The sequence below is a fragment of the Zosterops lateralis genome (assembly GCF_965231275.1).
Source record: "Zosterops lateralis genome assembly, chromosome: 26".
NCBI classification, from domain to species: Eukaryota; Metazoa; Chordata; class Aves; order Passeriformes; family Zosteropidae; genus Zosterops; species Zosterops lateralis.
The window spans coordinates 1,876,467-1,904,073 of NC_139786.1; the positions used below are offsets into that span (position 1 = coordinate 1,876,467).

General features: G+C 51.1%; 2 protein-coding genes and 1 long non-coding RNA gene across 4 annotated transcripts; 2 read left to right on the top strand and 1 right to left on the bottom strand.

Annotated features, from left to right (window-relative positions):
- The first annotated feature begins 1,066 nt into the window (after positions 1–1,066).
- LOC310919305 (peptidase inhibitor 16-like) lies at positions 1,067–5,585 on the top strand. Its single transcript, XM_083878613.1, has 5 exons — positions 1,067–1,309; positions 2,396–2,608; positions 3,230–3,339; positions 3,613–3,701; positions 4,658–5,585. The coding sequence occupies exons 1-5, from the start codon at positions 1,157–1,159 to the stop codon at positions 4,786–4,788; spliced, it is 696 nt and encodes a 231-aa protein (XP_083734739.1). The 5' UTR covers positions 1,067–1,156; the 3' UTR covers positions 4,789–5,585.
- A 3,836-nt stretch (positions 5,586–9,421) lies between these two features.
- Positions 9,422–17,810, top strand: LOC310919171 (peptidase inhibitor 16-like). 2 transcript variants are annotated; one of them, XM_083878380.1, is made up of 5 exons: positions 9,422–9,674; positions 12,078–12,296; positions 12,561–12,670; positions 13,459–13,547; positions 15,862–17,810. In XM_083878380.1, the coding sequence occupies exons 1-5, from the start codon at positions 9,522–9,524 to the stop codon at positions 16,002–16,004; spliced, it is 714 nt and encodes a 237-aa protein (XP_083734506.1). In that variant the 5' UTR covers positions 9,422–9,521; the 3' UTR covers positions 16,005–17,810. The 2 variants fall into 2 exon arrangements, with proteins under 2 accessions (XP_083734506.1, XP_083734507.1); XM_083878381.1 differs by having other exon boundaries at positions 13,459–13,565; positions 15,891–15,966.
- LOC310919172 lies at positions 14,149–14,354 on the bottom strand. The gene is made up of 3 exons (XR_014591788.1): positions 14,295–14,354; positions 14,229–14,258; positions 14,149–14,198 (listed from the first exon to the last, which is right to left on the bottom strand). It is a non-coding gene; the product is annotated as an uncharacterized lncRNA (long non-coding RNA).
- Positions 17,811–27,607: the final 9,797 nt, after the last annotated feature.

A 27,607-nucleotide genomic window follows, 5' to 3' on the forward strand; every position in this document is an offset into this window, starting at 1 on the left:
CCTGGGCATGGAAGACACAGAGAAGAGGAAATTACTCAACACCTTTTTTGCCTCAGTTTTTACTGCTGAGAGCAGCCCTCAGGAATCCCAGATGTTGGAAGTAAGAGATGAAGGATGGAGAAAGGAGAACTTCCCCTTGGTCACAGAAAGTTGAGAGAGATCAACCAGGCGAACTTAATACCCATAAATCCATGGTGAGATGCACCCACAGGTGCTGAGAGAGATGGCAGAGGTTGTTGCTTAGCAACTCTCCATCATCTGTAAAAAGCCCTGGAGAACAAGAGAGGTGCCCAATGATTAGAGAAAAGCCATTATTAACTCCTGTCTTCAGAAAGGCCAAGAAGGAGGATGTGAGAAGCCTCACCTTCATCACTGGAAAGGTGATGGAACAGCTCATTCTGAAGATCATCACCAAGCACCTGAAAGTAAAGAAGGTTATTGGGAGTAGTCAGCACAGATTCACCAAGAGGAAATCCTGCTTGACCAATCTGATGCCTTCTATGATGGCATGGCAGAATGGATTGATGAGAGGAGAGCACTCTTTAGTGGTGCCCAACAACAGGACAAGGAGCAATGGCCATAAATGCAAAACACAGGAAGTTCCACCTCAAGACAAGAAAAAAGCTTCATTCCATGGAGGGTGGCAGAGCACTGGAACAGGTGCCCAGGGAGCTATGGAGTCTCTCACTCTGGAGACATCCCAAACCCACCAGGATGTGCTCCTGTGTCACCTGCTCCAGGTGATCTTGCAGAGGGGTTGGATGGATGATTTTGAGGGCCCTTCCAAACCCAGCTATTCTGAGATCCTGTGATTTTGAGAAAAGGTGCAAAAGGTAGAAGAAGGGACCCATAACTGAGGTCTCAGGGGATGCTGAGGTTTGGAGCAGAAGAGGTTTGAAGAGATGAAGAATGCCAATCCAGGGATTAGGATTCAGGCATGGGGAGTGACCATGAGTGTTTGTTGGCACCAGCCCCAGTGCAGCCTCTCCATCAAGGCCGATATGTGACACGGGTGTGTCCCACGTGGCTCCAAAACTCTAATAAATACATTTCCTCCCCAATCTTCAAGCCATTGGGTGTTCCTGGCTCTTGGGAAGCGCTTTAAAAATCCGACTGCCAGAGCTGTGGGCTGCTGAGAGCAGAAGCTGCCTGCACGATGCTGAGCTCAGGTCTTCTTCCCATTCTCCTGGTGCTCTCAATGCTGGAGCTGAGCTGGTCCCTGAGTGATGAAGAAAAGAAGATCATCTTGGATGAGCACAATAAATATCGCTCCCAGGTCTCTCCTCCTGCCAAGGCTATGATGAAGATGGTAAGTGGCTTTTATTGCAGAGGAATACTGGGGTGTTTGTGTGGTCCAAGGCTCGATCTTAGTGCAAGGAGGGATCAGAGTGTTCCTTAGGGAAGGCAGAGCAATTCTCCTGTAGGGTTACAAGTCAATGGAGGGACTTGGAGACTGCCAAGAGCTGGTGGGGCAATCCTGCTATGGTGGGACATCCTGCAGTGCTCTGTATTTGCATCAATTTCAAACATACAGGTCAAGTCTGTCAGTTATTTGGGCCCATAAAGCTCCTACTCCTCCTATGCCTTGTGCTGGGCTACCTTGGACATGAGGCATCCTTGTTTTACTTCAGGAAATCAAGTCAGGTCCTACATCACATGTGGCTGCAGTGGGAGCAAAACTGAGCTCTAGAGCTGGTGCTTTTTGTCTTGTTCAGACTCTTGATTTGATTAGAAATTGGCTATCAAGTTTTATCTTGCACCACATGTGATTTTTCCTCACTGTTTACAAATCATGGGGAGGAGGAGAATGACAACTGTTTATCCTGGAAAGTTGGAGCCTTTTCCTCCTTGGATCACAGTGTGCTTGGAGGACACCTCGCCAAAGTTGCCTTAGGTTGAGTAAACCCTTTGTGGGCTGATAAATGAGAACTTAACAACCAAAGCCAAAAATTAAATTCAGGGAGAGGAGACCTAACCAGTGACTGCAGATTCAAAGGAGCCAGAACCCTCAGCACTGTGATGGTTTCTCCACGCTGAGTTGAGGATGCTCCATGATGGCATTAGATGAGCTCCAGGAGAGGTTGTGAGGGTCATGCTGGTGCCCTGACCTTCTCCTGCTTGACCCAAAAGCCAAGGCTTGTGCTGGGAGTGACCATGGAGCTCCAGGAGAGGCTGTGAGAGTCATGCTGGTGCCCTGACCTTCTCCTGCTTGACCCACAAGCCAAGGCTTGTGCTGGGACTGACCATAGAGCTCTCCTCTCCTGAGGATTGTGTTGGGTAGGGGTTTGAATTTTCCTCATGAATGGGGAGACTGTGGCCAGACAGCACAGGGGTCATTGGTAAGTGCCTTGTTCCTGTTGGAGAGCCCAGTGTCCCTCTCTGTGCTCTTTTTCAGAGCTGGGACACAGACCTGGAGGTTGGTGCTCAAAACCATGCAAAGAATTGCGTCTGGGGCCAGAACGGGGGCCGAGGCTGGGTGAACCTCTTTGCTACAACTTCAACCCTGGATGTGAAATTGGCCATTGAAGAATGGAACAAGGAGAGGAAATTCTACAACCTGACAACATCCACATGTGTCCCCGGGCAGACGTGTGACAGCTACACCCAGGTACCAACTGCTGGGGTTGGAGGGGCTGTTGGGACAGGAGCTGTACCAGTGCTCCAGTTCCTCCCAAAATCTTTGCAAAAGGACAGAGAACCAGGTGGGATTCACAATGATAGAGGCAGACCTGGGCATGGTGTCAGCCATGAGTGACCTTTTGGAAAAGACCTTTTATGAGACAAGTTCTACAGCCCTTTTTTTGGCTGCTCAGTAGAGCTCAATGCCACCTTGTCTTGGGTAGAAGGATGAGGTGTGAGTGTTTCTTCACAGCTTGGGTGGGAGCAAGGAGGAAAAGAGATGGTGGTGGTAAGTGGATGGATGGATGGATGGATGGATGGATGGATGGATGGATGGATGGATGGATGGTTGGTTCCAAGATCAAAGCAGTGGTGATGTTCAGCCTGGGTAGACTGTATGGTAGGAAAGCTGTGGCACTGGAATATATGACCTTAGGAAGATGGTTCAGACAGAGGCAAAGGGGAGGATCCTGAATGCCAAAGCAACATGGGGGTGTAGGATCTGGGGTACATGCTGGGAGATGAGGGAGATATTGGAGAAGCCTTTAAGGCCAAGGGAGAGACTGCCTTCACCCAATCCTCTCACCTTCAACCCTGGTCTTTCTCTTAGGTGGTCTGGGCAGAAACAACTCGTGTTGGCTGTGGACAAAGTTCTTGTAAGGTCGTCAGTGGAATTGACATAGACAATGCAGAGCTGCTTGTTTGCAAATATTATCCTCCGTAAGTTCCAGGCCCCAATTTCCATCCCCTGCTCTGTCCTGAGGGGGGTGAGGGATCTGCTCCATGGAGTTGTCTGCCCTGGCTTTAGCTGCCTTGGGGTCAGGCTGGTGAGTAAATGGCCCTGACAGGCCGTGGCAGGAGACCAAGGCCTGTTTTCTATGTTAATCCCAAATTTTGCCTTGGCTGGGATATCCCAGCTGAATCAGCCCCCTCTCTGGGATGGGTGTTTCCCCTTTCCTCAGCCTTCTTTATCTTGGCATTTTCTGCTTCCAGGGGTAATAGAAAGAACACACTGCCCTACATAGAAGGACCCTCGTGTGAAAGGTGTCCCACGGGCACAGTCTGTGAGAACAACCTGTGTGGTGAGTGAGCAGAGCCGTGTGTGGCTCTGGAGGGGCTGTTGGGACTGAGACCCCAGGCTGGGTCTGAGCTCTGAACTCTCCTGGAGCTGTCAGGAAGCCCTTGAACTGCCCTTCCAGGGCTGGACCATGAGACATCAGGAGCAATTCCTGCTCCTAACAGAGGTCAACTGTCTCAAAATGAGGAGGATTGTACAAGGGCCTTCCACCCCATTAGGCAGCATTTTCTGCCCCTTGTGGGACAGGAGATTGTGAGGGACATGAGATGTCTCCAGGTTGGGAACCCAGACTGGAGGGAATGGTCCAGAGTGACCTGAGAGGGGTTGGCTGCTGTTTCAGCCCCTCGTTGGTTTCTGCTGGTCCTCAGTGCAGGGATCTGCTGAGGTGAGCCAGCCCTAACTCAAGGCACTTTTAATCTCTGCATTTCTTTCACCCACCACAAGAGTTCTACCAAAACTCACAGCCAAACCAGAACCCACAGTACCAGTACACACCAGAGCCAAACTAGAACCAACAGCATCAGAGGCCACCATAACCACAGCCAAGCCACCATCCAAAAACTCACTTCCAACCACAGCCAAGCCACCAGCCACAGCCACAGTGACAAACACAGCCAAGCCCAAACCCCCACACTCTTACCATCCAAGAGCCAAACCAAAACCAGCCACCACGGTCCCAAAGGATAACCCCAGCCAGTCCAAAACCCATCACAACTCTGGCTAAGCCAGTATCTCCTACTACAACACCAGCATGTACCACAACAGCAAAGACACAAATGAAAACTGCCACAACCACAAAGCCAGAGCAGAAAGACCTCCTGAAGCAACTGGGATCACTCTTTCCTTTGAGCCCACGTTAGACTCATCTCTAGAGGTAGAGACAGCCACTGGAGAGCCTCTTAGCTCCTTCACTAAAGAGGATCTTCTCCTCTAACTTCATGTTTTCTTCTTTTCCTTCAGTACCTGGAAAACGGGCGACAAAGTCAGACCAGACAAGTGTGGATCAGCCCAAAGGTGGAACCCCCAGGACCTGCTTGGGGCTTTCCCTCTTCCTCCTCCCCAGTGCCCTCCTGGTGGGCCTTCTGCTCTGAAGGGTCTTCCTCAGCTGTCCCTGCACCCCTCACCAAGGCTTCTGTCAGTGCTGGTTGTTCCACAGCCCTGGTAGGCTCAGGACACTCCTTGGACAATTCACAGCTCCCTCCTTACGCTCCTTCTCTGCTGCAGCCGTGGCGAGCCAAGGGCAGCCGGCAGTCCTGGGGGAACTCTGTCCCCTTCCTGATGAGACCTGAGGGCAGGAGGGGGTTTGCCATAATGCTGCTGGCCTTGGATGCTTCTCCTTCTTCCTGGCTTCTGTTCCATTTCCAGGCTGGAAGTGTTGAGTTTTCCCACTCACCCACCCGTGTGGTTGGCAGGCCCTGCCACAGCGTGACCCTGGGGACAGCAGGGTGACTTGGGAACAATGAGACATGGTGGTTGGTTTTGGGGTTTGTCAGGATGAGTTTCCAGCAGAAAGGCTCTTTTCCCTCCCAGTGTGGTTCAGTTTTAGACATATTTTATCTCTTTCTTTTCTTGTCCAAAAAAAAAGTGGCGTTTTTGAGGATTTCTGTTTTGTCCTGGTGTAGCTCTGGCCAGTATTACCCAGCTGTTCCCCCTTTTCTCCTCATACTCCGAAGCACTTACCTGCTCCCTCTCTGTGGCACATCCCATTCCTCAGTTACTCCAGTTCCACAGATTTATTTTACATGTGTGCTACATGTCTTCCTGCATGCACAGAAGAGAAACCTTCAGAGCTGAGAGAGGCCACCAGCTCCTTCATGTAGCTTTTCCCTGCATGGCTTCATTCTTAGCATCATTTCAGTGTATTTGAATTTAAATACAGATCCTGCTTGATGTGTAACCTGTGTGTGTGTGCTCAGGGAGAGCAAATCCCCACATCTGTTGGTACAATCTGAGCTCCAGAGATACAAGTGATGCTGTTACAGGTCACTGGTGGCAGAGCAGCACCAGCTGTCCTGCAGGGACCCAGCTGCCTGCAGGGTGTTCTCAGGTCACTGGCCAGCCCAGCCCAGCCAGGCAGTGACCAGCAGATGGCACTGGGAGAGGCACCGCTGAGAACTGGGCAGCTCAACCCCCTGCCCGCAGCTCTGAGCTTTATTTCACCGCCAGCTTCAGATGTAGTTAAGGATCAAATTAAAAATAACCTGGTGCCCAGGTGCCGTGGCTGCTGCACGCTCTGAGCAGGCTGAGCTCCTGCTACTGAGATGTCTTTGGGGGAGAAATCCATCCCTGGCTTATGGACAGATGACAAAAATACAGCCCCAGAGGCTGCTCCTCACCCGGGTGAGGGGAGAGGGGTCTGAGCTGGGACAGCATTTCAGGCCCTTGTCTGGTTTTACAGCTGTGTGAAGGACACTGTAGCATTCCTTAAAAGTTCCCTATAAACCACTACAAGGAGCAGAAAACCATTTCTCTTCCCTGCAAGACCAGGGCACTTGGGCAAGCCCTGATGTTTTGCAGTGCTGGATCCCCCACCCTGCTGAGAGCCTTTAAGGCATGAAGCTGCTGCTGATTACCAGCCACCAACATAATTCCAGGCCTGAAGTGTTTTATCACTGGTGTGGGGCTATGTGAAATCCTTGTGCAAACTCTGGAGTTGTGTTTTCCTGAAGTTTTGACTTGTGGGGACAGGCTGTTGTGCAAGGACCTATTTATAGAGTTCCTTGCAGCAGCAAACTCCAACCCAGAAGGAAATCCTCTTTCCTCTTGCCCTGCTCCCCAGGCCAGCGGGGCTGAGCCTGCCCACACAGGCATCTGGGGGCTTGGGCTTCATCCTGAATTTGGGCCTTTAGGCAAGGGCAGGCTTTGGTGTGGTGCACAGGGGAGGACACAAACAATCTGCAAACATTCCTGCACTTTGGCCACAATAACCCCCCGCAGTGTTATAAGCTGGGGACGGTGTGGCTGGACAGTGCCCAGGAGGAAAGGGACCTGGGGGTTCTGGTCAGCAGCTGGACATGAGCCAGCAGAGTGCTCAGGTGGCCAAGAGGGCCAGTGGCACCTGGCCTGGATCAGGAATGGTGTGGCCAGCAGGAGCAGGGAGCTCGTTCTTCCCCTGTTCTCAGCCCTGGTGAGGCCACACCTCGAGTGCTGTGTCCAGCTCTGGCCCCTCAGTTTAGGAAGGACCTTGAGATGCTTGAACGTGTCCAGAGGAGGGCAATGAGGCTGGTGAGGGGCTTGGCAAACAAGCCATATGAAGAACAACTGAGGGAACTGGGGTTATTTAGCCTGGAGAAAAGGAGACTCAGGGGTGACCTTATCACTCTCTATAACTCCCTGAAAGGTGGTTGTGGACAGCTGGGGTCTCTTTCTCCAGGCAGCACTGACAGGAGAGGACACAGACTTAAGCTGTGTTAAGGGAAATATAGGTTGGATATTAGGAAGAAGAATGGAGCTGTTCCTGCAGCTGTTGAGGCGTTGTGGTGACAGACACAATTGGATAAGTCACAGATTGGGTGTCTCACCGTGACCTCCCTCACCTCAGCTCTCCTTGGCACTCACTGTACTGGTTTGGACAATACCCCACTCTCACCCTGCCCAGCTCAGAGGGATTCCCAGTCAACACTTGTGTCCTTGCATTTTTAAATAATAGAATGAATGAAGGACAAATGAATAGGATGAATGAATAGTGTGGAAGATGATAAACTCCTCCAGAGCTCATAAATCTGGGCGAGTAGGGAAAAGAGAGATCCTGTTACTCCATCAGACACCACCAGCCCCACTGGAGACTCTCAAGATGTGAGTCAGTAGAAGCCCAGGTTTGGTCACCTCTGTGCTGCAGAGTGGGGCCTCCCTGGAGCCACCAGGCTGGAGCAGACCCTGCCAGGTGCTGGTGTGTGGCTCCTGTCCCTGTGCAGAGGCTGCTGCTCCCCGGGGTGTGGGGACAGGCTGTTCCTCGAGCGAGCAGAAGGAAAAGCTGCATTCCACACACACTTACCTAATGCCGGCTGGACACGAGTGTCTCAGCTCCAGGGTGGGGCTTGGACCTCGCACTGCTAATCTTGATGCTTCAGACATTGGCTCCAGAAGGAGCCATCAGAGCAGGTTGGGAGTTGAGAAATGGCCCTGCACCCCTTTGGTAGCCGCCCTGTGCTAGCCAAAGGCATCAGCTCTTACTCACGTTTCCCCATGAGCCACATGCCCTGGTGATGACTCCTCCAGGGCTGTTTGCTCTTCCCCACAAGCTCTGTCTATCCCATTTTCCTTCATCCTTGTTGCAATGCTATCTCCTGCAGGGCTCAGCCAGGGTGCTGTAGTGCCAGGGGCTATGGGGAGCTTGGCCCTGCATCTCCACCCTCCCAGTCACGTTTGGAGAGAGCAGCACCTGCACTGGTCTAGTGGAAGGTGTCCATTAGAGGGGTTGGAATGAGATGAGATCTCAGGTTCTTCCCAACCCAAACCATTCCATGGCTCTGATTCTCAGCACTGCCTTGTTCCTTGTAAGCCAGGCCATGGTGAGCTGGCCAGCAGGAGCTGGAGCCCTGTTGATGCTCTCTAGACATTTCTCCAGAGCTACAACAACAAATGTGTTGAGGTGTCTCCATCAAGAGACAGATTTGCCTTGGCAATACATGGGAATCTCTGGTCTGACCATCTGAGTTGAAGACCTGGCGAGATGTTGGACTCAGACCTCTCTTGCAGGAATTGTTGGACAGTTGAGGGTGTGGCTGCCCCCAGAGCCAGGGAAGACAAGGTAACACACAGAGCTAAGAGATCTGGGGAGCAGGAGGAGAGTTGTTGTGGTGAGAGATCCGTGTGGTCCAAAACCAGAGGAAAACCGACAAAGCATCGCCTGAGGAGTGGGGAGGGGAGGGGGGAGGCAGAGCCGGCAGCGTGTGATGAACTTGGCTCCGCTCTGCAGAGCTGCCCACCCGCTGCTCCTCTCCAACAGGCTGCGGTCCCAGCGGAGCTCCTGGAGCCGGGCCGGGCGGTTGCACAACCGCAGATGGGGAGCCCAGGCTGGAGCAGCCCGGGGGGCTCCGGGTGTTGAGCCCTCCAGGTGTCTGCGGGGAGGGGGCACAGCCTGGCCCTGCAGAGCCGATGGTCTGGTTATTCTAGCCAGCCCTGAGGGCACACACAGACTCCCAACTCCCCTGTTTGGGGCAATTTCAGCTCTGTACCCCATTCTTCCTCTCCTGTTCCCCTTTCCCAGGGAGGAGGCATCAACCCTCTGCCTGCCCCTGTTCCCAGCAGGCTGGGGGAGCCCTGGGGGGCTGTTCCTCAGCTGCCAAATGCTGCCCCCAACACAGACACGGGGCTGGCCAAAGGTGGGCTCTGGCTCTGTCTGGGGAGCTGCTGTGCTGCAGATGCTCTCAGCAATTGCATCTTGCTGCCTTTGTTTCTAAAGCAGCTGCGTTCCAGGGACGGGGGAAGACCCATGTGAAAACAGGGCTTTGTCAGTTGTTGTGGGATTATTGTTACAGATCAGGAGAAACGGGACAGGAGGTAGAAGAGAAGACCCGTAAGTGAGGGCCCAGGGGAGGGCTGAGGTTTGGAGCAGCAGAGGTTTGAATGAAGAATGCCAATCCAGGGATTAGGATTCAGACACAGGCTCTGTCCCTGGGAGAGGACCCTGCGTGTTCATTGGCACTGCAGCCTCTCCATCAAGGCCGATATGTGAGATGGGTGTGTTCTACATGGCTCCAAAACTCTAATAAATACATTTCCTCCCCAATCTTCAAGCTGTTGGGTGTTCCTGGCTTTTGGGAGGTGCTTTAAATCCGACTGCCAGAGCCGTGGGCTGCTGAGAGCAGAAGCTGCCTGCACAATGCTGAGCTCAGGTCTTCTTCCCATTCTCCTGGTGCTCTCAGTGCTGGAGCTGAGCTGGTCCCTGAGTGATGAAGAAAAGAAGATCATCTTGGATGAGCACAATAAATATCGCTCCCAGGTCTCTCCTCCTGCCAAGGCTATGATGAAGATGGTAAGTGGCTTTTATTGCAGAGGAATATTGGGGTGCTTGTGTGGTCCAAGGCTCGATCTTAGTGCAAGGAGGGATCAGAGTGTTCCTTAGGGAAGGCAGAGCAATTCTCATGTAGGGTTACAAGTCAGTGAAGGGGTTCCCTAAACTGCCTTTAAAGAGAAGAGTTTCCTTTACCTGTGGAGTTGTCTTTGATAATTTTCTGGAAGTTCCTAAGTGTGATGTGAGTCCCCAGCTGCTGTTCCATGAGTGTGATGCAGCTCTCGGTGACACGAGTGCCTGCTGGAGCTCCCTGTGATGGCAGGAAGGGCAGGTGAGGCCCTGCCATGACCTGGAGACTGCCAAGAGCTGGTGGGGCAATCCTGCTCTGTGGGACATCATGCAGTGCTCTGTATTTGCCTTTGCAGGTGAAGGTGCTTTTATTGATTGCAGGGAATGTCATCTTGTCAGTCAAGGTCTTTCAGTTATTTGGGCTTCTAATCATTGGCTTGACTTGGTGTCTTGGAGATGAGGGATTCTCTGTTTTTTTCTCTGTTTTTTCTCTGTTTTTTTCTGGGGAAATCAAGTCAGGTTCCACATCACTAGGACCTGTAGTAAGACCGAAAACAAGCTTTGTGCTGATGCTGCTTTTTGTCTTGTTCAGGCTCTTGATTTGATTAGAACTTGGCTATCAAGTTTTATCTTGCATCACATGTGATTTTTCCCTTCCTTTTGCAAATCACACAGAGAAGGATAATTGTTTATCATGGAGAGTTGGAGTCCTTTCCTCTTTGGGTCACTGTGCTTGGAGGACACCTCCCTGCCTGGCCTGGGAGTTGCCCAGAATGAGTAAAACCTTTGTGGGCTGGTAAATGGGAGCTTAACAATTATAAGAAGTAAAAAGTTAAATTCAGGGAGAGCAAGCCTGACCAGTGACTGCAGACTCAAAGGGGACAGAGCCAGAACTCTCAGCACTATGATCCCATCAAACCAGGCACAGCAATCTCAGAGTATCAGGGTTTTGGAACCAAAGTCTTAGAGAAAGCCTGAGGGAAATGATGTCTCAGGGTCCTTAAGTGCAATTCCAAACCCATGGGGGGCTGCTCCTGGGTGAATCTTTGATTGCAGCCCCTGTGCTCTGAGATGCTCCCTCTGCAGCTTCTGCTCCTGCTTAAACACACAGGATCTGCTCTCAGTCTGGAGCCAAAGGCTTTTTAATTTTGAAGCCCAGCAAATGTTTAGCTCACAGCAGCCCTGACGGTTCCTCAGTAAAGGTTTTCCATGAGAACATCGTCCTCGCCTCCCTCCTGGGACTTTTGCTTGGGCTGTCTTTGCCTCTGTGTTCACCTGCTGCCGTGGCACTGAGCCTGGCTGAGGTCACTCCTGCTTCCTTTTGGGACATGGGGCTGGTTGCTTTGGAAATATTTAGTTGAAAGGGGAGAATCTGTAGCCTAAAATCACTTTACTAATGAGGCAAACCTGCAGGTGTGAGTCCCCCGTTTGTGGAGCCCAGCTCTATGCCAGAGGAGAGGGGTGTGTGCTCCCCAAATTGGGTCTCCAGCCATCTCTGTCAGTGTGGCTTGGGGCCATGGTGGGAGGTGAACCAACATTCTGTGTCCCATCCAGGTGTTTCCTCCCTCCAGTGCCTTGGGGCCTGTCTTCATCCCCTCAAAACCCCAGTGGTGACTTGCCCTCCTGTCTGGCACCTTTTGGATCCAGCCCTGGCTCTGTCCAGGCCGATTCCCCCTCAGGACCCCCTGTTTGCAGGGCTGCCTTCCAGCAGCCAAGCTGCTCTCTCCATCAAGGATGGTCCAAACAGCTGCAGTGTAGGACTCCCCATATGCATGTCTGCTAGAAAAGCTCTCCACCTCCTCCTCCTCCTCCTTGTTCTCCTCCTGCACAGCCCTGTGGCCGGGGGCTCAGCTGGTGGTGAGGCCATTGCTGCTCCAGGGGGGACTCCTGGCTGGCAGCCACGTCTTGGTTCCAGGCAAACAGATGATGTGTGCTCCCAGGCTTTGTACAGCTGCCAGGAGAGATGTGTCCCATTCCCCTCCTATCCCCACCCTGGGTGAGGAGGGGCAGCCCCAGAGCCCTCTGGTGTGACCCATGGTGGGTTTCCTTCCTTCATGATTCTCCACGCTGAGTTGAGGATGCTCCATGCAGGCATTAGATGAGCTCCAGGAGAGGTTGTGAGGGTCGTGTTGGTGCCCTGACCTTCTCCTGTTTGACCCATAAACCAAGGTTTAGTTTGTGCAGGGTCTGATCATGGAGCTCCCCTCTCCTGAGGACTGTGTTGGGCAGGGGTTTGAATTTTCTTCATGAATGGGGAGACTGTGGCCAGACAGTGCAGGGGTCCTTGGTAAGTGCCTTGTTCCTGTTGGAGAGCCCAGTGTCCCTCTCTGTGTGCTGACACTGAGCTCCTTTTAGACCTGGGACAAGGAGCTGGAGGCCCTTGCTCAATCCTATGCAGAGAAATGCATTTGGGACCACAACAAGGAGAGAGGACGACGGGGAGAAAACCTCTTTGCTATGGCCCCAACCCTGGAACTAGAATTTGCCGTGGAAGACTGGAACGGGGAGGAGAAATTCTACAACCTGACAACATCCACGTGTGTCCCCGGGCAAATGTGTGGCCACTACACCCAGGTACCAACTGCTGGGGTGGAGGGGTGGCTGCTCAGCAGAGCTGGGTGCCAGATTTTCTCAGACAGAGAGATGAAGTCTGAGTGTTCCTTCACAGCTTGGGAAGGAGCAGAGATAGTGGTGGCTCCTGAATGCCAAAGCAACATGGGGATGTGGGATCTGGGGCACACTCTGTGGGATGAGCAGGTCTTAGGGGCAGCCTTTAAGGCCAGGGGGACAGGTTGCCATCACCCAATCCCCTGACCTCCACCCTGGTCTTTGCCTTAGGTGGTCTGGTCAAACACGCATCAGATCGGCTGCGGGGCACATTTTTGTGAGAAGATCGAAGGAATTGAAACAGAGAACATGCATCTGCTTGTTTGCAACTATTATCCCCCGTAAGTGCCAGGCCCTGCATGGATTGGTGCATCTCAGTGGGGTTTTTGTGCTGGAAATACCCTGCCTTCAGTCTTCATGTCGCAGCAGGGTTTGTCCTTGGTCAGAAATAGAAGTTCCAAATAATGCTTCTGTTATCTTGGGTTGGCCCCAGAGTAAGGAAGGGTTGTCTGGAGATCCTGGCCCATGATTGTGACTGCTGAGGGCTGGTTCAGCTCCTGACACACACCCAGGGAGGGACCTTCTTCCCCATGAGCTGCTCAAGGCTGAAGTGGCATTAGCTGAGGGTACAAACAGCTCCCTGCCCTGGGCCTTGCTCTTCCCTGCTGGCAGCAGCCATTCCTGGGGTGGAGAAGCCCTTTTGTAGCAGCAGGAAGGGTTGGACAAGGGAGGAAAGCTGGGTACCCCCTTTCCAGTCCTGGGACCAGCCTTGGCACCACTTGCTTGGAGCTGCCGAGAGAACCAAGAGCAGCCAGTGGCTGCAGATTTTCCTGGGGGTCTGGAGCAGAAGTGAGACAGAATTCCCTGTCCCAATGCCCATCCCCTGCTCTGTTCTGAGGGGGGTGAGGGATCTGCTCCATGGAGTTGTCTGCCCTGGCTTTAGCTGCCTTGGGGTCAGGCTGGTGAGTAAATGGCCCTGACAGGTCATGGCAGGAGACCAAGACCTGTTTTCTGTGTTAATCCCAAGTTTTGCCTTGGCTGGGATATCCCAGCTGAATCAGCCCTCTCTCTGGAATGGGTGTTTCCCCTTTCCTCACTCCTTCTTTATCTTGGTTTTTTGTGCTTTCAGGGGTAACATGAAAGGCAAAAAGCCCTATGTGGAAGGACCCTCGTGTGAAATGTGTCCCACGGGCACAGTCTGTGAGAACAACCTGTGTGGTGAGTGAGCAGAGCCGTGTGTGGCTCTGGAGGGGCTGTTGGGACTGAGACCCCAGGCTGGGTCTGAGCTCTGAACTCTCCTGGAGCTGTCAGGAAGCCCTTGAACTGCCCTTCCAGGGCTGGACCATGAGACAGGACAACTGCCTTAAGATAAGAAAGGGCTTGTATCCAGTTAGGCAGTGTTTTTTTCCCCTTGTGGGACAGGAGGTTGTGAGGGACATGAGATGTCTCCAGGCTGGGAACCCCAGAGTGGGGAGTGGCCCAGAGTGACCTGAGAGGGGTCAGCTGCTGTTTCAGCCCCTCCTCGTTGGTTTCTGCTGGTCCTGCTCAGTGCAGGGGATCCATTGAGGTCAGCTGGGCCAGCCCTAACCCACGGCACTTTTCATCTCTCACCAGAACCTGTTGTAGAAGAGACCACTCCGGCCTCTGTGACAACAAAGGCAAGGCCATCCACCCCAGCCACAGCCAGACCAGAGCCCACAGCTAAACCAGAGCCCACAGCCAGACCAAAGCCCACAGCCACAGCCAAACCAGAACCCACAGCCAAACCAGAGCCCACAGCCAAACCAGAGCCCTCAGCCAAACCAGAGCCCTCAGCCAAACCAGAACCCACAGCCAAACCAGAGCCCTCAGCTAGACCAGAGCCCACAGCTAAACCAGAACCCACAACCACAGACAAACCAGAACCCACACCAGAACCCACAGCCAAACCTGAGCCCACAGCCAAACCAGAGCCCACAGCCAAACCAGAGCCCACAGCCAAACCAGAACCCACAGCAACATCCAAACCAGAACCCACAGCACCAGTACACACCACAGCTGAACCAGAGCCCACACCAATGTCCACCACAGCCAAACCAGAACCCACAAAACCAGTGTCTACCACAGCTAAGCCAAAACCTACAACCACACTCCCGACCACAGCCAAGCCCAAACCCCCAGCACAGACACCCTTCAGCACAGCCAAGCCCAAACCTGCCAGCATGGTCCCAGCAACAACCCCAGCCAGGCTAAAACCCACACCACCAGCAGCCACCCCAGCCACGGCCAAGCCAAAACCCACCATGCCAGCAGCCACCAGCACTGCAGCCAAGCCACAGCCCAGCACAGCTATGGCCAAGCCAACACCCACCACACCAAAACCCACCCTAACAACCACTGCCACTAAGCCAACAACCACCACTACCACCAAACCAAATCCTACCACAGCCACCACAACCACCAAACCAACACCCACCACACCAAACCCCACCACAACCACCACTACCACCAAGCCAACACCCACCACAACCACCACCAAACCAACACCCACCACACCAAACCCCACCACAACCACCACTACAGCCAAGCCAAAACCAACCACAACTATGGCCAAGCCAACACCCACCACACCAAAACCCACCCCAACTGTAGCAAAGACAAAACTTGCTACAGCCACAGCCAAACCAACACCCACCACACCAACATCTCCCACCACTACAACCAAGCCACCACCTGCTGCTACAACGCCACCACGTGCCACAACAGCAAAGACACAACAGAAAACTGCCACAACCACAAAGCCAGAACCAGAAAGACCTGATCCTACTGAGGCAACTGGGATCACTCTTTCCTTTGAGCCCACCTTAGACCCAGATTATAAAGGGTCTTCAGAGGCAGACACTGGAGAGGCTCTTAGCTCCTTCACTACAGAGGATCCAGCCTTGTTAGAAAGCATGGGCACAGCCCTCAGCCCCAGATCAGTCCCAGAAAGAAAGAAAGGTGTCAAAGAGGATGAGAAAGAGAAATCAGCCTTTTCTAGTCCATCTCCATCCCTCAGCCAAGCTGTTCCAGAGATGAAGTTAGCTTTCAATAGAGCTGAGCTCATAACCCCCTCCAAGTCAGTGGTCCTCAGCCCTGAAGAGCCCACGTTCTTGCGCTTAACATCATCCTCCAAAGACAAAAAAGGGCCGAGCCCCCATTTCCAGACCTCCCTCTCAGGTAAGGCAACCATGGAGTTAGTCCTGGCATGGACACTCAGACCTTCAGGGATCCCCAAGCAGCATGGAGAGGGCTTGGGAGGAGCAGTGTCAGACTGGTCCTTTGGATCCTCCTCTTGTATGTGGCACCAAGCCTTTTCCTCACTCTCTGCTCTAACTCTGAGGGGTTGGTTGGATGTTCCTGAAGCATGGTCCCATTCACAGCCTGCTCCCACTAACTCACAGCTTCCCTGGACCAGAGCTCTGCTGCTCACACGTCATGGCACACCTGCATGAGTGGGAGTTTCTCTTCTGCCAGATCTTCCCCTCTAACTCCACATTCTCTCTTCTTCCAGCAGGTGCCCTGGACACAGAAGAACTGGAGACAAACTCAGACCAGACAAGTGTGGATCTGCCCAAAGGTGGAGCCCCCAGGACCTGCTTGGGGCTTTCCCTCTTCCTCCTCCCCAGTGCCATCCTGGTGGGCCTTCTGCTCTGAAGGGTCTTCCTCAGCTGTCCCTGCACCCCTCACCAAGGCTTCTGTCAGTGCTGGTTGTTCCACAGCCCTGGTAGGCTCAGGACACTCCTTGGACAATTCACAGCTCCCTCCTTACGCTCCTTCTCTGCTGCAGCCGCGGCGAGCCAAGGGCAGCCGGCAGTCCCGGGGGAACTCTGTCCCCTTCCTGAGGAGACCTGAGGGCAGGAGGGGGTTTGCCATAATGCTGCTGGCCTTGGATGCTTCTCCTTTTTCCTGGCTTCTGTTCCATTTCCAGGCTGGAAGTGTTGAGCTCTCCCACCCATCTGCCCGTGTGGTTGGCAGGCCCCGCCACAGTGTGACCCCAGGGACAGCAGGGCGACTTGGGGACAATGAGACATGGTGGTTGGATTTTGTGTTTGTAGATGAGACATGGTGGTTGGCCTTGGGGGTTTTTTTCCACCAGAAATGCTCTTTTCCTTCCCAATGTATCCATCTCAATTTTGGACAAGTTTTACCTCTTTCCCTTCTTGTCCAAAAAAAAAAAAAAAAAAGTGGCTTTTTTGAGGATTTCTGTTTTGTCCTGGTGTAGCTCTGGCCAGTATTACCCAGCTGTTCTCCCCTCTCCTCCTCCCACTGTGCAGCCCTTGCCTCCTCCAATGCCAAAGATTTATTTTACGCGTGTGCCTGCACCTGTGTGCACACACAGAAGAGAAACCTCCAGAGCTGAGAGAGGCCACCAGCTCCTTCATGTAGCTTTTCCCTGCATGGCTTCATCCTTTGCATCATTTCAGTTTATTTGAATTTAGGTACAGATTCCTCTTGACGTGTAACCTGTGCGTGTGTGGTCAAGGAGAACAAGTCCTCAGGTGTACTGGTACAATCTGAGCTCCAGAGACACAAAGTGATGCTGTTTGAGGTTATTGGTGGCTCCTGGGCTTGTTGCAGGACCACTGGCATTGTCTGGGCCACTGTGTTTTGTTACCCCACATCTCTCCTCCTTCACCTGAGGATTTCAGGTGTGTTAAATATGTGACAAGCTTTGCAGAGAGGTGGAAGGAAGATAATGGGGAGATACAGCCCCTTCTCTGGTCATTGCAACCTTCTGTTTCTTACAGATGAGGTGGAGGATGACCTGAAGGCCATTATTCAGATCCTCCACTGTCCTGTGCATCCCCAGAGCATGCACTGAATAAATCCTGTTGTGAAAGTCTGTTCACTGTCTCTCTGGGGGATCTGGACACCTGGGAAACACTTATTATACCTGTAAAATGCTCTTAATTGTGTGCTTACATAGAATTGCTAAAAGACAACATGACTTCTGTGGGTCCTGGAGGGGTTTTTTAGCTTTCCAAAAACATCCATGTGCTGCTTTTTTGTAAGGGTGTAACTTAATGTTTTTAAATCTGTGTAAAAGCAGCAGGAGGCCATGGGGATTGAGGATGACGTAGGGAATTTTTCTTGAGCATCCAGCTGAGTGTAAAGTAAAAATGTGTCCCCACCAAGGAACTCTTGGACAAGGGAAGAAAAAGAGCTCAGAGAAAAAAAAAATAAAAAACTATGGCTGGAGCATTTCTGATTCCCTGTTTTAAGAAGCCCAGCAGAAGCCTCTCATACCCTAAACACACACAATTTCATCTTTGTGGCACAGAAAAAAAAAAAAATTAAATAACAGTGTACATCCCCAGATTCTGTGTTTTTACAGCATTTTCACTTCAGAACCTCCATCTGGGAGCAGCATAATGGGAAAGGCCCTCATGAGGCAGAATCAGCACTGGAGTGATTGTGGTATCTGACTTTGCCTTTTGCTTTTCCCCATCCTCCTGCCCCTGCTCCATATTCCCCTTCTCCCCAAGCCCTGCAGCACCAGCTGTCCTGCAGGGACCCAGCTGCCTGCAGGGTGTTCTCAGGTCACTGCCCAGCCCAGCCCAGCCAGGCAGTGACCAGCAGATGGCACTGGGAGAGGCACCGCTGAGAACTGGGCAGCTCAACCCCCTGCCCGCAGCTCTGAGCTTTATTTCACCGCCAGCTTCAGATGTAGTTAAGGATCAGATTAAAAATAACCTGGTGCCCAGGTGCCGTGGCTGCTGCACGCTCTGAGCAGGCTGAGCTCCTGCTGCCCAGCTCCTTTGGGGGAGAAATCCATCCCTGGCTCATGGACAGATGACAAAAATACAGCCCCAGAGGCTGCTCCTCACCCGGGTGAGGGGAGAGGGGTCTGAGCTGGGACAGCATTTCAGGCCCTTGTCTGGTTTTACAGCTGTGTGAAGGACACTGTAGCATTCCTTAAAAGTTCCCTATAAACCACTACAAGGAGCAGAAAACCATTTCTCTTCCCTGCAAGACCAGGGCACTTGGGCAAGCCCTGATTTTTTGCAGTGCTGGATTCCCCACCCTGCTGAGAGCCTTTAAGGCATGAAGCTGCTGCTGATTACCAGCCACCAACATAATTCCAGGCCTGAAGTGTTTTATCACTGGTGTGGGGCTATGTGAAAACCTTGTGCAAACTCTGGAGTTGTGTTTTCCTGAAGTTTTGACTTGTGGGGACAGGCTGTTGTGCAAGGACCTATTTATAGAGTTCCTTGCAGCAGCAAACTCCAACCCAGAAGGAAATCCTCTTTCCTCTTGCCCTGCTCCCTGGGCCAGCGGGGCTGAGCCTGCCCACACAGGCATCTGGGGGCTTGGGCTTCATCCTGAATTTGGGCCTTTAGGCAAGGGCAGGCTTTGGTGTGGTGCACAGGGGAGGACACAAACATTTATTAAGGAAGGCTTTGGCAGCATTTCCACTCCATTTCTGGGGCCTCTGGCACTGGGGTGACCCTGGCAAAGATCCTGCCAAGTTCTTACAGCCCCATGGCCCTGTGTGGTGGGAGCAGGAGAAAGTATTAACCCTCAGCTGGGCTGACTTGGGTTCAGTGGTGGAATTTGTGGTGTTTAGGAGGCCTGGCTTCTTTTTGAATCTCACCTGCTTGGTTCCCTCCATTCCTGGGCCTGTTTCCAGGACTCTTTTCCAGGACTCTTCTGCTTCAGCTCCTGAATCTCCTGTGAATGTAGTGGGTCACAAAGGTTGGGGTGAGCACATACACCCTGCTGGGGGCTTTGCATTTGGGGTTCTGCAGCTTCCAGCATTCCCTTAGAGTGTTTGGGCTGAAAGTGCTCTGGTGCCACCATGTCCTGTGAAGATCTAGGGAGGACCCACCTTTGTGGATCTTGTTTCCTGGCTGCTTTTTGCTAAAAGAAGGTGCCTATTCCTCCCTGCCATTGTGGTAGGGGTGATGTGGCTCTCCCATTGCCATGTGCTGTGGGATTCTGAGCAGTGGGTCAGGTTGGTGTCCCACATATCCATGGGTGTAAGCTTGGCCAGGCTGGTCACTCTCCTCCTGGGTAGAGCTGCCCCTTCCTTTGTGCCAATCAGAGCAATTAAACATTACCTGGGCTGGTTTTTAGCCTCTCATGGGATTTACTTGGGTTAGTGCACCCTGGAAGTCCCTGCGTTCTCCTGTTGCTGGTATCAACATTATAAACATGTTTATAGCAAGAATTATCCAGGGCAGAGGGAAGCCCAACCTGCAGCCCTTGAGCTGACTGAGGGTGAGGAAGCAGGTTGGGCTTCATGTAGGGGTTGTGCTGAAAATTCGTGTCAGGAAAGCACCTGCTGACAGCCAGCACAGATGGCCTCAGCTTGGCCAACTCAGTCTGCCCCACATCCTCACCCTGTGGCTTCCCTTTCCCTTCCATTTTGGTCCGTCAGGAACAGTGACCACCCCTCAAGATGCACCAGTTCACCAGCCAAGCTCATTTCAGGGCAATAAAAAGACTCTGTTTTTTTAAAAAAGTCAAACCAAGTTTATTTTCACCAGGGAATATCTGCAGCAATATTTTATTCATGGCTTCCAGCTCGCACAGCTCCACTCTTTGAGATTCTCTGAGTTAGTATCAATGCCATGGAGGGGGATTGAACAGATTCCACTCTTTTCCAGGGGACACCTCTCCAGATGAAGTGGATACACCACCCTGTTCCCATGCTCGTGGTGCTATTTTGGTACCTTCCAAGCAATCTGTGGGCAGCAGCCCTGCCCCTGAGCAAGCAGCTGGAGGATAATAATGCAGCTCAGAAGGCCGAGCTGTAGTTTTGCACAGCAAGTCGCCAGGACTGCTGAAAAGCCAGATTTATGGAGAGAGGGCTGCATTCCTTCGCCGCTTGGAGCTGCAGCATCCCCACCCACCAGCTGTGTCCCAGCCTCGCTGCAGCTACGCCCTGTCCCAGCAGAGAGGCCTGAAATGAGCTGCTTCATTCCAGGGACTCCCACGGCCCCCAGCAGCCAGGTCTTGGCTCTCCCTGTGCCTTTGCTCAGTGTGAAATTTGAAGGCTCCAATTTCTCTTTGCTCTCTCCCTCCCACTTCATCTGAGAAGGTGTCCCCTGCTTGCCCTCGCTCGCCGGTGTCTCGGATCTCATGCGTCTCCCTGGCAGTGAGATGGTTGTGATAACGGCCTGAAATGTCCTTCCTGATGCAGCCCTGATCGTGTTACAGCTCCACTCGTGCTCTTGATCCGACTTGCTCTGGAAAGAGGGAGAGTCCCATCTGCTCCTAAGACAGCGAAGAATTAACAATTCCCTGTCCCTTGCCAAGGGCCAGGGCTCTGAGGCATGATGACTTCTCTGATGTCTGCAGTGAGGTGGCAGTGCCTGGGAGAACCCAGAAGGATTAGATCCTGCTCCCTTTTGCTCATGTCTCTCCCCTACCTGTCTCCACGTCAGGACAAGATTTTAGTCTGAATCATTGGCTCAACCTGTGTAAATACCCAGGAGCCCTAAACTTCCCTGACAGGGTTTGCATGTGAGCGAGTTCATTTGATAAGGGATTATCAGATCAGAAAGAACCACCCTCTAACTCTGTTCCATGGGACAGGCTGGGAATTTGTCCAAAACAAAATGCACTTCCTGAGCAGGGGCCAAGCAGCCAAATCTGATCAGCTCCCAGGGCTCTGAGTCCACAGGCTGAGCTTGCCCTTGGGTCTGGTTTTGAACCCAAATTTCAGAACTGGGAACAACAAAATTAATTCATGAGCTCAGATCTGTCCCATTTATACCAAAGTATCTGCTCCCCTCCAGACCTGAGGTCAGACCAGAAAAGATCAACACACTTAAACACTTTTCAGCTTGACCCCATCTCCTGCAAAAAAAAGAATAGAATTGAACACTGGGAGCTGCTGTGCAAATTCATTTCCCTGGTTCTCTTAAAGAGAGGTGGGTTCCCTGGAAGCAGGTGGCTCCATGCTCCAGTGCCTGAGGCATGAAGCAATTCCTGGAAAAATGCAACTGTGGATGCTGTAAGTGAAACACCCACTGAGTTGTTTAACAATGCCACGATGTGGATCCTCCACAAAAGCAGCGATGCCTCAGGAGCTCCTCCGCTGGTTTTGCTGCTCTTTAAGGAAGGCAATAGACTGTATAGTTATCACCTGAAATGGGATCAAATCCCTCCCACCAAACTATACAACCTACTACCTCACCTCCACAGAGCAGAGCAGACCATCAGGGGCAGGGATTTGCTGCACTTGCACCACCTGCCCCACAGCTGGTGTAGAAGTGGATGAGCAGACCTGAAGACTTGACTGTCTCCTTAGGAAAGACAGTAGATTGTATAGTTAGCTCAGAGGGAGGACCGGACTCCACAACTATTCAATCTACTACCTCAGCCTCAAGGACAGCTTGGGACCGTGGCAGCCCAAGGCACTGAGATGATCCTTATCCAGGGATGAGCCTTATCCAGGCACTGGGATGAGCCTTACCCAGGCATTGGCTGCTCCGCAGGTCCTGCAAAGAAGGAATGCATGAAAAATCAGAAATTTTGATTGTTAGGGGTTAGAAGTCATATCCAACCTTGTCCTGGAGCTTTTTCTCCTTCTTCAAACCTCCTTGGACTACACCTTGTGCTTGGCAATCACACCGGCTGCAGACTTCATGCACCCAAGGGTGCACAAAAGCAGCAGCCCTGCCCTTGGAACCCGGGGCTACACATGGAGATAGCAGAGCTCTGGGCAAGCTGCAGCAGCGCCAAGCACACCCAGCCAGGCTGACCTCACCTCCTGAACACACAGCGTATCTAGAACAAACCTGCCAGACCAGATAAGAGAATCCATCAATTTAGCTGCTGTGCACTCCAGGGAATTGAGCAGATTAGAAATAACTAAGTACAAGGAAGCTTTTAGGCTGCAAATGTAATGGTATCGAGTACATCAAGGCAGATCTTATTTCCTAAACAAATGAGTGCAACATGCAGCCGTGCTGTTCCTCTAATGCTCCAGCCCAGCCAAGCAGTATTAGCATGGATCTGAGACAGACTGGCTTCCCCCCAAGCCCTTGGCTCACCTTCTGAGGCTTCTTCACTCTCTGTACATCCAAATACAGAGGCGAGGTATTAATCTGGTAGTTTGAAAGAAACGTGTGAGGCTCTTTTGCAAGGAGAAAGAATTCCCCTTGGAGATGAAAGCAGCCCTAACGACGAGGGAGCCACGCCAAGCAGGCTGCATCTGCAGCCCAGCACAGACCCAAAGGATAACTTCCCATGGGAGCCCAGCAGGAGATGTCCCCAACCTCCACAAGCATCTGCTGAGTGCTGTGGTGGGAGAGGAGGGGGCTCAGGCAGAAATCTCCAAAGGGATAAAAGCTGCCTAATGCTTTGTGCTTCCACAGCTACCAGGCAACAGCCTAAATATTCCCAAAGCTTTGCTGAACTGGAATCCTTGTGAGAGTTTGGGATGGCCTCAGGTATCTCTGCAGGAAGGTTTTGGGAAGTGCTCTGTTCCCCAGAGCTCTCCACAGGCTCTCCTCACTGGCATTCAACACAGTCCAGGTAATTCTCTTAATTTCCTTTGACAAACTGGTCCTTCACAGGGAATGACCCACTGTGCTGGGCCATCTGGCCCAGGCCTCTCCTGCTGTATGAACAATGTCCAAACCCCAACGTGGCGGAACTGGTTCCTACAACCCTGAAGTGCTCGGCCCATCCCTGGTGCCAAGTGCATCCCAAAGAGCCTCCTGATGGGAAATGCCATTCCTCCTGTTTTTATCAGCACAGAAAGTGATGCTCAGGGGTTGCACATCCCTCCTCAGCACATGAAACACCAGCCAGAGCTTTGGTGAGGTGACAGCCAGGCTTAAGGGTCCATCATGTGTGTCACTGCTCAGCTCCTTGGGGATAGAAGTGTTAGTTTAAACTAAAATGTTTCCGCTTCCCAAAAATTAAGCTGCTGCCACAAATATCAAGCAAGAAAGCCAAGAGATGCTGCACTGGTCAGGGACTGGGAGGGTGGGTGGTCTAGATGATTCCTGGGTGAAGCACAGAGACAGAGGATGCTCATCTTCTCCAAAGAGACTTTTAGCAACTGACCTGGAGGAATAATTTCTCCTGGTTCCCAATCTGGTAGTTTATATTACTTGAACCACATAAGCCACATGTATCAGGGAGGCATCTGAAAGGTCACTCTTGATACCATTGCAGACAACAATTTGGGCCAATCTCAAATTGTTGGTGGGAAATTACATTAAATAACTCTGAGTTCACACAGATGTAATTATACACGGAGAGAGAGAAAAAAAAAATCCCTTCTGACTTCTATAAGTAAACCTGAAAACAGAAGACTTAATTATAATAATTGTCTTAATGAGTATAGGTTTTGGGAATACCCAGCTGCTGACTCTGAAATCCTGATTTTAGCAGGATCTGGGAAGAAAGGAGTCAAACAGGAGGATTTATGGATCAAACAGGGGGATTTTTTATGCCCAGTAAGGATGACTAAGAGCGTCCTACCCTTAGTATCGCTGTCACACTTGTTTGTCCTACACAAATTGCAATGACAGGAATTCCCTCTCCTCGTGGCCTGAGGTCTAAACCATCAAGACAAAAGATGGGGAAGGAAGGAAGATGTGCCCAAATTTGCCTGGATGTGATGTAGCTATGCAAAATTCTGGATAAAACAGCCAACAGAGGAGTCAGAAACCCCCACCCAAAACCTCCCTCTGCCTTTTGAGATTAAACCCAGTTTTGAATAATTTTTGGATACTTGATTGCCAAGAACCTCTTCAAAAAAACACCACTTTCTCTGCAGGCCTTAAGGCAGTGGCCCTGTAATTTTTACTTTCCAGATTCATATGTATCCCTCAAAATTGATTAAATCTGATTTCTGTGAAAACATTTCATTGGTTTTTGCAAATCACTGCACGAAGGTCCCTGTGCACAGCGTGTCACTACATGGTCCCACTACCCACAGGTGCATGGAGGGGTGAGGAAAATTGGCAGGTTAAATATATTTTTTTTCACAGCAAGATCCTCCAGGCTGGAATAAAAACAGCATTTCCAGACTTGTTTTTGGGATCAAGAAATGACCTAAACTGCTCCTTATTTATCAGAGATCAGGGTGGCTTGTGATGACCCCAGCAGAAAACCAAACCCCCCAAATTTTGAAACATCTTTGCACCAGAGATTCCTGAGCACGGCCAAGTGTCTGCATTTAAAAGGAGCCCACCTTGGAGAGGAGCTGGAAGGGCTCTGGAGCCTCGAGGAGCTGATCTGGTTTATTAAGGAGCACTGAATGAAATGGAGGAGGGGGGAGGAGGAAACCGAAAAACAACAAAGTCTCTGCTTTGAAAGAGACTTTCAGCCTTTGTGAAGGCACGATCCGAAACGTGCCAGGGACAGGGAGGGATTCCCCAGTGGGAAATCAGGAGGACCCTGAGTCTCCAAGAGGATTTTCAGGCTCCTGGAGCTGGGGCAGAACCGGCCCCGAGTCACTGGAACGGCGGCGTTGGCACAAAATGGCCGAGTGTGGCCATTTTGTTCCCTTGGCTTCGTGTCCTCCCAACCTGGCTGAGATGGAGAAATAAAAAAACAAACAGACCAAAAAAAACCCAGTGAAAATCAAACCCAAAATAAGCCAAAAAGAAGCGTGGAAGGTTTTCAACGACTCCCCAACGTTGTGGGGACCCGCGGTGCCAATTGGAGCCGCCGATCCGCGCGGGAACGAGGAACCCGCTCCACGAAAAAGCAGAAAACAGACCAAAAACCCATCTTGGACACACCCTGTGCCACGGGAAAGCAATAAGAAGTGTCATTTGCCAAACTAGCCATGAAGACAAGTTGTTTATAACTTCTCCCGGGCCAGGTAAACCTCTCAGCAAAGCAAGGCTGACCGTCTTCGCAAACAGCCCATCCTAAAGTCAATATTAAATATCACACTTTGAAACAGTTAATCAAAGGCACCGTGAATAGGGAAAGAGATATAGAAGTAAAAATATTTACAGATCAATCCTGCAAAAGCCCCTGTTTCTCAGCAATGCTTTTACTCCACGCACTTTAAATGACACAGGGAATATTTCGCATCGACTTCGTCATCGCGTTTATTATTAAACAATTAGGAGGTATCTTTATAAACAGCTGCTCATCACTTAGGGGTTGTCTTGAGTCCAATCAGATGTTTCTAAACATCTGGATTGTTATTAACGAATCTGATATTGTTATCTATAATTCAGGCATCTGTAACCTGCTTGTTATATGACTTACCTTTTATTAATCCTTCCTAAATATATTATTAAAGGTGGCCATAAAGGTAATGTTTTTTCTAAATGTTTGTATATTTTCCTTGTTAATTTGTATATGCCTCACCCTCTCCTGAAGCAAAAAAAAAAAAAAAAATCCCAGAATTTTTGTAATAAAAGATAAGCGCTACTGATACTTCACAGAGCAATTTCACTAAATACTAAAAATAAGAGGGGAAAAATATCCTTCAGGCTTATTTTTACCTGTTCTGCACTCAATTAACTCAAAAATCTAAAGAAAGAACATTTTTTTTTTCTGTAATACTTCCTAAAACCTGTTCTACTAATGCTGTTAACCTTCTCGATGTTCAGCTCATAAGCTGCTCATGAAAGGTGTGCAGGTAATGTCCACTTCTAATGTAGATTTGGATGAAAACATTAAATTTGCCCCGTGAAGCACCCGCCCAGCACTGGGACCACCATGGCCCTGCCATTCTCTCTATTGTCTGTCTGCAAAACAAGCCAAGGGGATATGGAGGCAAATCAAATACCTTTCTGTGCAAGGAAAGCCATTTCACCTCTTTCTGCTCTCCTTCCCAGCTCCGTTCTGGAAGTGTCTGCTTCTCTCCACATGTCTGGAAAGCCACTCAAGGAACGGCAGGACGATCATTCCAACACCTTATCAGAGCCTGATCCCCTCCCGTGCCACAGGGCAGGGATCTGCTCCTCGGAGCGTCCATGAACAAAGCGACGTGGCTACTAATGCCAAGACATCCAGGCTACTGAAGGAAATGCAGAATCATTTACCCAAAAAAAAAAAAAAAAAAAAAAAAAAAAAAAAAAAAAAAAAAAAAAAGACAAATCACTTTTATTTGGCGCATGTTCTGGTGTTTTTGCCCTGCTTCTGCGCAAAATTTTACGGCGACGCCACCAAGTTGGTTTAAACTTTCAAGGCGTGTTCCTGTTGATGGTGTTTCTGTTGTGTATCACACCTTAAGGTGTGCAGGATACACACAGGGTGCAGTAAACAGCTTGTGAGCAGAGTACAGCTCCAGCCTTGGGAGAAAAGCAAGGGCTTAAAAAGCCAAGAACAGCTATTGCTTTAAATATTTAAATTAAGATGTTTTTATTCCTGAGATGAAAACTTTCAAGGCAAGAAGGCAATAAACAAAAAAAAAAAATCCCTAAAAAAATATCCTTCAGATTACATCAGCTAAATCCAGGCAGTGTCAGCTCGGTGGAAAGGTCAGATCCCGTTTGCACCAAAAACAAGAGGACACACAACAGGTTAAAACGCTACCGTCCGGCAATGACCGGCTCTGGTCATACCAAGCTGATGTGTAAAACCATCCGCCCGTCCAAAAAACAAATTAAGACAACAGTGCTCTCTGGTACTTTATAAATCCAGAAGAAAGGAGGGCTGTTTTATTGAATATAGCGAACAAACCTTTCCGTCCGGCTATTCCGTGCAGCCCCGCGGCTCTGCCAGCACCGAGTAGCCCTTACGCTGCTCATACAAAAGCTCGGTTTGGCAATTCCAGGCATTTTCAGTGCTCAACATACGCCAAAACTACCCACTCTCTGCCTCTGCCTTTGGTCTCGTTCCAAAATGTCCTTTTTTTTTTTTTTCTCTTTTTTTTTTTTTTTTTTTTTTTCTTTTCCCTTTCTCTCTCTTGCTACAGCCGGTGCCACGTAGAGACGGGAGAGTTGGGCTCGGACATGGCCGCAGCCTCCAAAAAAGAGCCAAGTCCCAGCGTCCTGGCTTCCCCCTTCCAGATGGGAAACAAAATGGCCATGGAGCAGCCATTTTGTTTGCTGCGGGATGGGAGGGAGAAGGGAAGGGAGGGGAGAGACGCAGGCCAGGCGGGAAAGGATGAGGGGGGAAGAGGGGAGGGCGTCAATTCGGCAGGAACCCAAAAAGCTCTGCAGCCATGCCCGGGCGCGTCCTCCTTCCTCCTGCTGGCCCCGTCCAGTCCCGCAGCAGGACTGAGCTGGAGGGATGGACACAGGGCTGCTTTTCCAGCCTTCCCAAGCCTGGCTGAGCCTGAGTTGTCCAGCCTGACATGGGTTACAGTTCCCCCCCTGGGC